The following is a 12,856-nucleotide window of genomic DNA, read 5'->3' as shown; positions in this document are numbered from 1 at the left end:
AGGGAGTATTCCTTCGTTTGGCATCCTCACTTTTTTTTTTATTATTGATCCCTGGCTTGTAGTCGTCTGGAATTTAAGCCCTGATTTCAGTGAATGTATTGAAATCCTCTTTATCATCGAGGCACATTAAAATTAACTAATAACTAAGCGAAATTCAAAGGAAAATACCAACATAATGCTTAGGTCCCCCTTTGCCCTTTTTTATTCCTCTTTTGTGTCCTCCCCTCCCACTGTTGCTTTGATGCGTATACCCCAGTTGCAGATTGCCATGCCCCAAGCCCTCTCTTCATTCAGGTGTCTCTTAAAGTATGCACTTCCTTCTGTGTTGCCCTGAAAGAGCTAGCTAAAAACCAGTGAAAACCCACAAAGCTATCCCCATCTTTTGGATTTCCCGATTTTATCCATTTTCTGTGCATCTAGCTTCTAGATTTGAATATCTTTGGGGAAAGGCCTTTATTTCAGTGTGCTGCACAGCACCGAACATGCTGTCAGTACAAGACATTGGGACAAAGTTTCTAATCAGATTTGTATACTCCAGTGATGCATTGGAAATAGTGCTTAACTTGGGTTTTGGTAAAACTCTTTCTCTCCCTTTCCATACTGAGACGTCTGTCTAGATATTGCAGACATCAGAGTTCAGGTTGTCTATTCATTTTTCTAGCTTCCAAACTGATGCTATAGATATCTCATGAGGACTGTGGAAGGTTGTCCTCGAGCAGTATTTTGTCTAGACTGATAGAACTCTGATCATTCTTAATATATTTGTTCTCACTTTTCGTCTTACCTTTACCGTTATGTATTTTTGTAAAAAGAGAAGAATATTTTGGTCACACTGGTATTCCATATCTATGAATGCTTTGTATTGGAACATAGCTGAGATCAAATCTCGGGGCTGTGAAGTTTAACTTTAAAAAAAGTCAAAGTGCAGATGTGTGTTGTCCCTGTAAATATCATTCAAGTAAAGTAGTCCATATATAATGAACAAGTAATTGAAAATACATGTTTTCCAATATCTTTTTTCAGAAAAGTCTCTTCAGAACATTATATGGTATTGTGTTTATATTTAGTTTTTTTTTTAAATAGCTGTTATGGAAAACTTTTAACTGTGTGAGAAGAATATTAAAATAAAACTCATGGTAACCTATGGGCGCAATCCTGCAATCCTTGTGCATATAAGAAGTCATTGTTTGCAAGTAGTCCCACTGCATACACTAGAACAGGACTGGCCAGCCTGAGCCTGAGAAGGAGCCAGAATTTAGCAATGAACATTGCCAAAGAGCCACAGTAATATGTCAGCAGCCTCCCATCCGCTCTCCACCCACCCCTGCTTCCAGTGCCCCCAACCCACTGGCAGCCCCGCCAATCAGCGCCTGCCCCTGGGGCAGAGCAGAGGGTTGAGCAGTGAGCACGCCATAGCACATTGGAAAGTTAACATGTGTAGCTCCAGCCTTGGAGCCAGTGCCTATGCAAGGAGCCACATATTAACCTCTGAAGACCTTCCTGTAGCTCCGGAGCCACAGGTTGGCCACCCCTGCAGTAGGACTACTTATTACCACTGAAGCTTCAGGTCATGTATCAATTTCTCTTGCTTCAAGAAAACGAGAACTGAGGATTGTTCAGTATGAATACGATTCTCTTTGTTATGACTGAGATTTAGGAATTTAGTTTGCTTCAGTGACTTTTTGAGGCATAGCAAGCAGTTTGCTTTGAGTGGTATTCTCTTATTTTATGTGAGATTATTTTTCTAGAAAGGAAATACTGTAAGCAAAGTATAATCTCACTATATGAAACTTGCATATACTGTGGTATACTTATTGGAATAATTGTAAGACTTGTTTCCTTTTTCTTTATCATAGATCTATCCATAGCAGTGCAAAAATTTTCCCAGTCGCTACAGGATTTTCAGTTTGAGTGTATTGGAGATGCTGAAACAGATGATGAAATTAACATTGGTAAGTGTGTTCTGTACTTTCAGCACAATAATATTCCCATGTTTACAAAATGTAAAAGATTTGATTATAACAATAAAGGTGTAAACAACACACTCTTTCAAAGTTCATGCAGTTAGGGTATGTCTGCGCTACAGATTCTACAGAGGTACAGGGTCTTTTCCTGTAGCTAATACATCTCTCTGAGCAGCTGTAACTAGGCTGACACTGATCTTGCCATGTCTGCAGCCAAGGTTAGGTCAGCTTAAGTACAGTGCTGCTTGGGGGTTTGAATTTTTCACACCCCTGAGTGACACAGCTACATCGATCTAAATTTTATATACAGACCAGGGCTTAGTTGTGTATGTAGGAGAAAAACCCTGGAAAGCTGTTGTAACGCTTCATTTATCTTTATACATCAAAATGTGCCGTGTGCGTATGCAAAATGTAGCCCAGCCCCTTTAGAATGCCATTGAGTCAAGTATGATTTGTTTCAAACCCTGCTCATTCTTGTAAATGAAAACCAGTTTTAACTGGGCCATTGAAAGGCATCCCTATTCCCTAGGAACAAGCTTCCTGTCCATTTTCAGTTTTCTTGCTGCAATCATTTTGTCCCTAGACCTTTTCAAATAAAGGGCAAAAAAAATTTTTTTTTAAATGGGAAAAATGTGCAGTGAGTTTTTTTTCCTTACATGCAAAGACCAAAAAAAAATTAACACTGAACTGATTTTTCTCAAACTAAAACAAAATAAATAAAAAATTGCTTCAAGCAGACATCAGGCTTGAAAAATTTCAGCCCCAAAGGGGTGATTCATACAGTTTTATAAACCACTTTCTAATAGGATGGACACACTTTAAATAATGGTAAGGGATCAATAATTTTCTAGACATGGAAAATAAGGAGTCCCTTCCCAAGATCGGAAACCATGGCTTTGTTTTCTCTTTTCAAGGTGCAGTTCCTTGCTCAAACAAAAATAAATAGCATTACACAAGCCCTAAAATGTGCCACATCAAATTGGTAGCCCTGCTTAGGAATGAAAGCTCATATGCTAATGAAGTTATCAGAAAAGAACCCAGTTGAAATAATGGTGATTCAGGTAGTCGCACAATAATGTAAATAATAATTCGCTCAGATGGGCACAGGTTTGTGTGTCAGTAAAGCTATATATAGTGAAGAACCAGCTGGCATCTACTTGGACTTTCAGAATGCCTTTGACAAAGTCCCTCACAATAGACTATTAAGTATTCAGAGTGCTGAGAAAGAGCTGTCATAGACTAGAAACTGGCTAAGAGACAGAAAACAAAGAATGGGGACAATGGTCAATTTATAGCATGGGAAAAGGTCAGGAGTTCTGTACTAATATGTATTAATAATTTGGTGAAGGAGTGAAAAATTAGGCAGAAAAATAGCAGATGACATGAAATAATAAGGAAATTTTTTTTTTTTTGCATAGCACATAATTAATCAGTGGAGCTCGTTGCAAAATATTTGTTGAGGATAAGGCTTCAAAAATGGATTAAACATTTATCCAGACAGTTATAATATAACATTCTGTGTAAAGTATATTTAAAACAAAATTCTGATTCAGACATAAGACATCCTCTAGGGCTTAGAAAGAAAATTCCCCTATGGGAAGTTATTTATAATTATCCTTGAAGTTTTCTTTCATATTCCTCTGAACCATCTGGAACTAGTAACTGTGAGAGGTAGAACACTGGACTTAGATTTACATGTGGTCTGGCAAGCCATATTTTCCTCTGTAGTTCAGTAAGAAAGTATTCTACTTATGTGCCAGAGTGGTCATAACTGCAAGTGGACTGACTTCCCTGTACAGATCACACCAAATTGCCAGTCTGTTTCAGTAAGCTCTGAGAATTTCATCAGCAAAAGCTTTATTCTGCTCCAATTCAAGTCAATGGAAAAAACCCAGTTTACATTAATTGTGCATAATCAAGGCCCAGTGTACCATCTTTCCATGTTCTTATATAACCCTTACCTTCAGAATCTCAGATTGGTTCAGCTCTTCATAGTGATCTAGTAGGCTTGGGAAAGGACCCAGAGTGAATGTGTGAAATGTTCAGGTACCTGTTCTTAGAGGCGGTGTTCAGAGCAATGGCAGACCCAGGTTTTGCAGTCAGGGCACTGACCACTCAGACAGCATCCTCCTCTCCCACACCATCTAATCTCAGTCTGTTATGAAAGGGAGACCCTGCAGAGGGCGGGAGGCTGGGGAGTGAGCTGCCGCACACTCACCTAGTAGCAGTGGCTTCTGTCTTGTGAGCATTGTGAATTGGCACATGGGATTGCAGTGCCATTCAGGTTTGGCCTGGCTGCTGACCATCATGACTGATGGGCAATCAGGTCAAATGTAAGTGAGAGTCGTTGTGACATAGCATACAGGGTCACAGCACCACATGATTTCGTGTGCTATGTTGCAACAACCGCAGCAGGAAGCCACCGCTACCAGGCCCCAGGAGAAAAGGTGTCACATGTTCACCTAAAAGTTGCCATGGGAGCTGTCGATACCTCTCGCCCCCCCCGCACCCCTTTATTAGCTCCTCCACTGGTTCAGAGTTGTGTCTGAACTGAACATTTAGAGTCTCTACACCCTCTGGTGTCAGATGGATAGCCAAATATTAATATTTTGAGTTCTGATGGGGCTGAAAGTTAGAAAGGCAATTCAAACCACTTCAGTCTAGTGCCTCTATTTAATGGGTCTGTCAGTGAGATAGATGTGGCATTTTTGATTTTGAAATCTTACTTAAACAGTGTGATCTGCAAAATTTACTGGTAGACTTAAGCTGGAGAATTAGCTACATAAAAAAAATGTTTTTGAGATGAACTCTTTCTGTAAGTAGTTAATTTCTATTTACATAGTGGATAAACAGCCATCCCTTACAGATTTACAGTATGCCAATGGAATAAACTTACAGAAATTGCAGGGCAATATAAGGTTGAATTACAGCCATACTTATGACATATGACTTATGACTCATATGAGTATGAGACATAGGCAGATTCATCCCACGAGGTATTGTGGCTGTTCACATCTGAATTTTATATGCGTTTATACCTTTTGATATATTCACAAAGCAGAAAATGATTTTGGTTATCAGGGCCACCAAACATTTTTATCTTGTCTGTATTTTACACTGTCTTGAGATGATCTGTGGTTATCCTCATTAACAATTGTGGCCTATTTTGTAATATCTTTTAGTTTTTTGTCTGTCTCTCTGTTCTCTCTCCCCAACATTGTATTTGGCAATCTCTTGATGTTTTTATGGTTGGTAAGTCTAGCTCATGGTCTAGTATCATACTAGAGTGATGTATTTAAAATTTACAGTACCTTTCAAAGTTGTGTAACCTCAAAGTCAGTCAATATTTAACTTAAAAAAAACCCCAAACCAACAACTTTGAATTACTTTAGCCTCAAGTGATTAAAAGGCGGTCCTGACTGGTCTTAATCTGGATCCTAAATGTGTTGAGAAAAGGGTATTTTCTTTGGATGTTAAACAGGTATTTGAAACTATTTAGGAAGAACCAGAAAGTTCAAGACATTTGACAGCTGATTTATTTCACTTAGCGCTTCAAAGACGGGATTTCTGTGTTCCAAGGCAGCCATTTCCTAGTGGATTGTCATATGCATCAAAGAAACTTGCAGGAGCAAAATGTAAACTGGCAGGAACTGAATCCCAGTCTAATAGGGCTTGAGGTGATATTGTGCACCTTTATGGAATAAGCCTCAGTTTTTGATCTCCCTAAAGCAGTGACCTAGAATTTGGTCCATATCGTCACATACCACTACAAGCTTGATGTTTGCTCATCATCAAAGACAGCTTTGTACAGATGAATCCTACTATCTTTGCCTCCTCTCTCCTTTATCTCTATGGTAAGAATACTACTTCATTGTTTCTACAGTTCGCAAGCTGCTATTACTTGAGATTTCAGTTTTGTTTGTTTAGTGATACCGGGATGGCTGACCCTAAAGTCTTTGCACACTTATCAGAATATCAACTGCCCCATCATTATTGACCCTTGTAGTGACTCCATTGGTTAAGGTTGTGAAAAAAATTGAGTTGTAAGACCAGTCTTGGAAATTTTTTAAACAAACCTCCTTTCTGCCAGAATATCATTATGTGTACCGTAGGAAAGAAGACAGTATGGGAAGATTTGAGTTGAGTTGCACAAGCCATTTTTAATAAAACTTTTAAGGGAAAAACTACTGACTTTTCATTCTTTAAATGTGTATTAGATCATCATACCTCAAAATCATCTTGATCTAGAAACTTTCATTTCATTATATATATTTTGCTTAGAGGATATCTAATGTGCAGAATTGCTTTTTACAAAAATCTAGAAAATTCCTATATAGGATCACATCAGTCCTGTTAACGAGGGGCTGAGAGGCCAGTTAGGTCACCTGAGAGAAGCAAGACCAGGGTTAATTAAGAGTGAGGCCAAGCTGGGGAAGGGCTGGACAGAACAATAAAGGCAAGGAGCTGAAAGTAGAAGGGGGCTTCAAGGGAAGGAGGCTTCAGTCATTCCCTGTGATGAGGTAGGCCGTCAGGGACAAGGAGGAAGTAGAGATGGAGAGTGAGCCTTCATATCCTATCCTGGAGTAAGGAGTCTGGTAAGAAATTACAAGAAGCTAGAACGTAGTGAAGTAGCCACAGGGAATAGAGTAGGCTCCTGTGGTAAACCCAGAACCAGGCAAAAGAAGATAGAGAGAGTTGGTAGGAAGGAGCCCAAGGAAACAGCAACAGGGATGAAGGTTGTGGACCTGGATTGCTGTTTATAGGCTGGAACCTAGTGTAGCAGGCGATCCTGCGTTCCCCTGCCAGCCACTGGTATAGTGGCATAGAGCCCCGAGCTGAGGCGGAACGCTGTCTGGAGATGGCATTTGGACAGTTGTCTTGCTGGACTTTGTAACCCTGAAAGGGGTGGACTAAATGGCCAGGTTATCAGGAGAAAAACTGCTGTAGAGTGAGAAACGAGCAACAAGGGGGGATCTGGTGCCACAAGAGTTATGTTCCCAGACCTAGACAGAAAGAGGCACATTAGCAGTGAGTGGCAACCCTCTTACAAGGAATTTTTGTTCAAGTAGTATAGGTTGTATATATCAATTAATTTTAAACACTGTTATGAAAGAGGTGTGCACAATGGTCAGCTTTAAGAGTTTCTTCTGTGTTGTTGTGCACAACTCTGGCAGGAGTGCTTATTTTAAACAGGAGTCTCTCAAATCAGTAGAATTATTTTCAAAATGGTGGAAATATTTTAAGCAGATCTGGATGAAAAGTAAAACATGTTTGTTTCAACTTACCTTTTTTTAAAAAACATTTTTAAGTGGTTATTGAAAAATTTCATTTCCAGAAAACCCTTGATAAACTTCAAAAAGCTTTTGATATCATAATATTTGTTTAAAAATGAAATAGTTCAATAATTTTTTTTAACAAAAAAATCTTTTAAAAAAATAGTTTTTCATTGTTTTAAAAAATGTCAACTATCTCTAGTTTTAAGTTTGACCTCTGCGTATGTTTAAAAAATTGGAAATGAGTAAATTTGTTGTTCTTCAAATAACCTTAACATTTTCAAACCTTAACTCTTACAAATTCAGGTTTTTTAAAATCTAACAAATGAAAATGCAATACATTCTATAAACATACTGACTCCTATATCTCCTTTATGGTAAGTAATGTGGACACTGGAGTATTATGAGATTTAATATGTAGAGTGGGTTCTATAAAGATGTGTTAAGAGAACTACATGTGTATGTATTCTGAAGCATACAGTTTCTGACTTAGAGTGAGAATGTAAAATTTGAAATAATAATAATGAAGTTTTCTAATTATTGTGGCAAGATGTGTTGCTGTAGGCATGCTATGGTGGTGGAGTTGGTGTATAGAGAATAAGAACAATATTATGACTATAATAAAATTGCAGATATAGTTGGGTTTTTTAAATATAGAGGCAAGATGGCAGTGGTGTCACTAGCCCATGATGAGTGAATTCACTGATTGGTATTCTGTAGGCTGTTGAAGAAAAGAATAATGAGGAATCTGGTGGCACTTTAACAGATTTTTTTGTGCCCAAATAAATCTGTTAGTCTGTAAGGTGCCACTGGACTCCTCATTGTTTTTGTTGATACAGTCTAATCCAGCTACCCCTCTGATACCTGTAGACTGTTGGTGAGTTGGGGGGGGTCACCCATGTTGGAACTGTGTATGATGTAGGAGGGGTTGCTGTAAGAATATCAGATCTAGCAGGGGATATAGGACCAGAATAAAGGTTGTTCGTGGAATTGTTATTGATCAGTTACCTCACTTTCCAATGGTTAATCTATAGTTAAATCTCTTCAGAGTTTTCGATTAGAATGTTGTATTTTAAATATATTTTGTGGTCTGGGAATATTTCTTGTGTAATTCTGAGCTGTTTAGTTGCCCCATATCTAGGCATTATATCTACACATTTTCTACAATTGCTAATGCAGTTAAAACAGAGCTACTCTTTGTGGGATCAAAACAGCAGGTTCAGTCACCCACCAGACATGCACTTTGGGTAGCTTTACTTCAGCCATTTAGCACTTTCTCAGGAAGAGATATTAGGGTGCTCTGACTCCAGACTGAAGGCTTGCTGCTTTTCCCAGAATACCAGCTGTTAACTAGGCCCTTCAGACTGTTTTTAATTGTTGTACATCTTTTTTCAATAAAAGACCTTGATGTCCTGGAGTGATAATGTGTTATGAAATTTAGTTGTCTTTTAGTCTATTTGTTCTTTATTGAAGTTCTTGCTAAATATATATTTTTAAAATCTACTGTAACACTCTTTCCTGCAATCATTTTCTTTTGAAGATTACTTTTTGGTATGAGAATACAATAATCAAAATGAATTGTCACAGGATAAAAGTTAACTATTTAGGTTGTAAAAAAATGGCTTCTGAAGGATTCTTAGAGGCAGTTTGGATTGAAGTGATGTGAAGAGGTGAATAATCCAGAGCTGAATTTGTTGTGTTGCACTGAGAGAAAATTATTACACAAGTTTTATAGGCAGAACTGGTAGCACTGCCAGTTATTAAGATTGCTCATTATAATACCCTAGTTTTGGTTGCATATATCTGTGCCAATTAAGGTGAAATTTTCATTCTAGTTCTCTGCCTGAGGCTGAATTTTTTTCAAAAATTTCAGCCAAAATGATTGAAAAAGATGTTTTGTCCACATTAAATTCTGATGACCTTTTCTTTGTTCTCTAGTGCTGTCGTGCTTTGGAGGAGAACTTGAAATTTGGCAGTAAGGAGGCCATTTGCTGTCCTTATGAAAATCCATTCAAATTTGGTTGAGTAATAAGCCTTTGAAAAGTCATCTGAAGTTCACACATGCTCAGTAGACATTTCTTACTTTTTAGTATCTAAATTCCCCAAAGATTCCATTTGCACTGGGCTGAGCAGGATTTCCCCTGCAATTGCATATCTTGGCTGCTATGGGTCATGTCAGGTGTGCATCTGGTAGATTCAAGAAACTGTGTCTCCTGTGCTCTCAGTGATCTTTCTGCTGGCCCTACACTGTGTGGAAAAGGAAGCTGTCTGATTCAGATGCACAGGAGAGAAGACCTGGACCAGTGGGGAGGTTTGGGAGGAGGAGTAAATTGAGACAAAGAGCGTAGGTTGAGGAGACTGGGATTGGAGGCTGGCAAGGAAAGGGAAATGGAATCTGGCATTGGAGTGGTTGGGAATGGTACTGGGTGCTGGCAGGGATAAAATCAGATTAGATTCTTGGGAGGAGACTAGGACTGAGGGGAAGTAGATGGGGAGGAGACAGATGTGACAAGGAGTTAAGGTGTCTGGAGGGTCAGGATTGCAAGTAGTTGAGCAAAGAGCCAGGGAAGATGCGACACTCGATATTTCATGAGGAGCCCAGGGAGGGAGATTAGGACAGGGAGCCAATGAGCAAAGAAGGGACTGGCGCCAGCGGTGGTAGTGGGAGAAAAATTGGATGAGGAGTTGCTTGGAGACTGAGACTGGCTGGGCAAGGAGACTGGTACTGGCTAGCTAAGGAGAATGGGACTGGGTTGAGGACTGGCCGATAAGCAGGCGACAGGACTGGGACAGGTTAGAGGGGATTGGGTAGAAGGGATCATATTTGGGGAGACAGGTAGGAGAGTCTCTGTGCCCACTAGACATACTCTTCTCCAGAGCCTGGAATGGAACTCAAGATTCCTGAGTCACCATTCCTCTGCTGTCAGCAGGTATTTGTGGAAACTAGGGCTATCATTAATCACAGTTAACTCATGGAATTAACTCAAAAAAAATTAATCACAATTAAAAAAATTAATCACACTGTTAAAAATAGATTACCAGTTGAAATGTATTAAATATTTTTGGATGTTTTTCTACATTTTCAAATATATTGATTTCAATTACAACACAGAATGTAAGGTACAGTGCTCACTTTATGTTATTTTTTATTACAAATATTTTCACTGTAAAAATAAACAGAAGAAGTAATAATTTTCAGTTCACCTCATACAAGTACAGAAGTGCAATCTCTTTATAGTGAAAATTCAATTTACAAATGTCGATTTTTTTTTTATGTAATTGCACTCAAAAAACCAAAACAATGTAAAATTTTAGAGCCTACAAGTCCACTCAGTCCTACTTCTTGTTGAGCTAATCGCTAAGACAAACAAGTTTGTTTACATTTATGGGACATTATGCTGCTCATTTTTTATTTACAATGTCACCTGAAAGTGAGAACAGGCATTTGCATGGCACTTTTGTAGCCGGCACTGCAAAGTATTTATGTGCCAGATATGTTAAACATTCTTATGCCCCTTCCTGCTTCAGCCACCATTCCAGAGGACATGCTTCCATGCTGATGACGCTCGTTTAACAAAAAATGCATTAATAAAATTTGTGACTGAACTCCTTGGGGGAGAATTATATGTCTCCTGCTTTGTGTTTTACCCACATCCCACTATATATTTCATGTTATAACAGTCTCAGAGATGACTCTGAGATGTGAGATTTCTAAAGATTTCTAAAGATAGCTACAGCACTCAACCCAAGGTTTAAGAATCTGAATTGCCTTCCAAAATCTGAGAGGGATGAGGTATGGAGTATGCTTTCAGAAGCCTTAAAAGAGCAACACTCTGATGCAGAAACTACAGAACAGAACCACCAACCCCCTCGCCCTTCCCCCCCAAAAAACAAAAACAAAAAAAACACACCCTTCTGCTGGTGGCATCTGACTCAGATAATGAAAATGAATTTGCGTTGGTCTGCACTGCTATGGATTGTTATGGAACAGAACCCATCATCAGCATGGACGCATGTCCTCTGGAATGATATTTGAAGCATGAAGGGACATATGAATCTTTAGCGCATCTGGCACATAAATATCTTGTGATGCCGGCTACAAACATGCCATGCAAACACCTGTTGTCACTTTCAGGTGACATGGTAAACAAGAAGCAGGCGGCATCATCTGTTGCAAATGTAAACAAACATGTCTGTCTCAGCGATTGGCTGAACAAGAAGTAGGACTGAGTGGACTTGTAGGCTCTGAAGTTTTACATTGTTTTATTTTTGAGTGCAGTTTTTTTTTAAATAATTATACATTTGTAAGTTAAACTTTCATGATAAAGAGATTACACAACATTATTTGCATTAGGTGAATTGAAAAATACTATTTCTTTTGTTTTTTACCATGCAAATATTTTTAATAAAAACAGTAATATAAAGTGAGCACTGTACACTTTGTATTCTGTGGTGTAACTGAAATCAATGCATTTGAAAATGTAGAAAACACCCACAAATATTTTAATAAATTGTATTTTATTATTCTTTAACAGTGCGATTAATCATGATTAATTTTTTTAATTGCTTGATAGCCCTAGTGGAAACCCACTAAAGCTGGAGGAGGAGGAGAGATTCTAGAATCACTTCTCTCCCTCTTTCTAACCGTTGCTACGTGTCTGTTGCTGAGACAAATCCGGTTGTAATTTCTCGAGATTTCGTGACTGTAACAAGAATAACAATTTTTTTGTATAACTGTATATCATACATTGTTTGTCCTACAAAACCACAATTTCATATGCTTTATTTTTGTTTATAGATCCATTTTCTATACAAATGAGACTTGTGTAAGTGTTCTTTTTGAATGAGAGTTTGGAGTGATGTGATGGTGTTCAAAAAGTAGTGGCCAGCCATTTCGACTTCATTCCATATAGCAATGGCCTAATCTAAGAGGATTTTAGTATATCAGATGAGTAGTGTCTTTATTTTTTTCTACATTGATCTACATGTACATAATTTCATGCCATCAAGGCTTACTGTCCACAGAAGATGGCAGTATTGTAAAATGTCCATCTATAAACTTTTTGAAAATATCTATATTAAAAAAATCCCCCACTTTCTGGTATTTATGGTATTTTATTGAGTTATATGGTTTATAGCATAATAGCAGGTCAGATTCCTAACAGCAAATATCGTAATTCACAAATTGTATGCTTTTTTCTTAAAATCTAATGCCGGTCTTGTGTTAAGGATTTTTAATTCTCTTTTGTTAAAGTCCATTCTTATTGTCTCAGGATAGGATTCAATATCGACTTGACGCTGAATATACTATTGTATGGAGAGTACTTGTTTCTTGACTAAAAAGTGTTTGGATGGCTGGATAAGGCTTTTGATTATTCTTTCTGCTCACAAATGATAAAGTTGGTGAATATTCACAATGAAAGTATCCCACAATCTGTCCTTGATCTAGGATACATTCGTTATGGTGCTGGTTTGATACAGGCGAGGCTTCTTTTGGAGAGCTTGGGCTATGCACTGTTAAGCGGAACTGTTCCTCAATGAGATTAAAGAGGAGAGGGGGAATCGCTGCTGGAGATAAACAGGATACAGAGCAGTATAAACAAGTAATTGTCTGTATGA

At 38.3% G+C, this 12,856-nt stretch overlaps 1 protein-coding gene across 1 annotated transcript in view; it reads left to right on the top strand.

Annotated features, from left to right (window-relative positions):
- Positions 1 to 482: 482 nt before the first annotated feature.
- The window catches only part of ARHGAP42 (Rho GTPase activating protein 42), a 216,456-nt gene continuing 204,082 nt past the window's right edge, over positions 483 to 12,856 (top strand). The window contains 2 exon segments of the mRNA XM_032788432.2: positions 483 to 573; positions 1,857 to 1,952. Coding sequence (XP_032644323.1) covers positions 483 to 573; positions 1,857 to 1,952 — 187 coding nt within the window.

The sequence above is a fragment of the Chelonoidis abingdonii genome, chromosome 1 (genome assembly GCF_003597395.2).
Source record: "Chelonoidis abingdonii isolate Lonesome George chromosome 1, CheloAbing_2.0, whole genome shotgun sequence".
Taxonomy (NCBI): Eukaryota; Metazoa; Chordata; order Testudines; family Testudinidae; genus Chelonoidis; species Chelonoidis abingdonii.
Note: the sequence above shows the minus strand (reverse complement) of the source record. Positions and strands in the feature narration are given on the sequence as shown.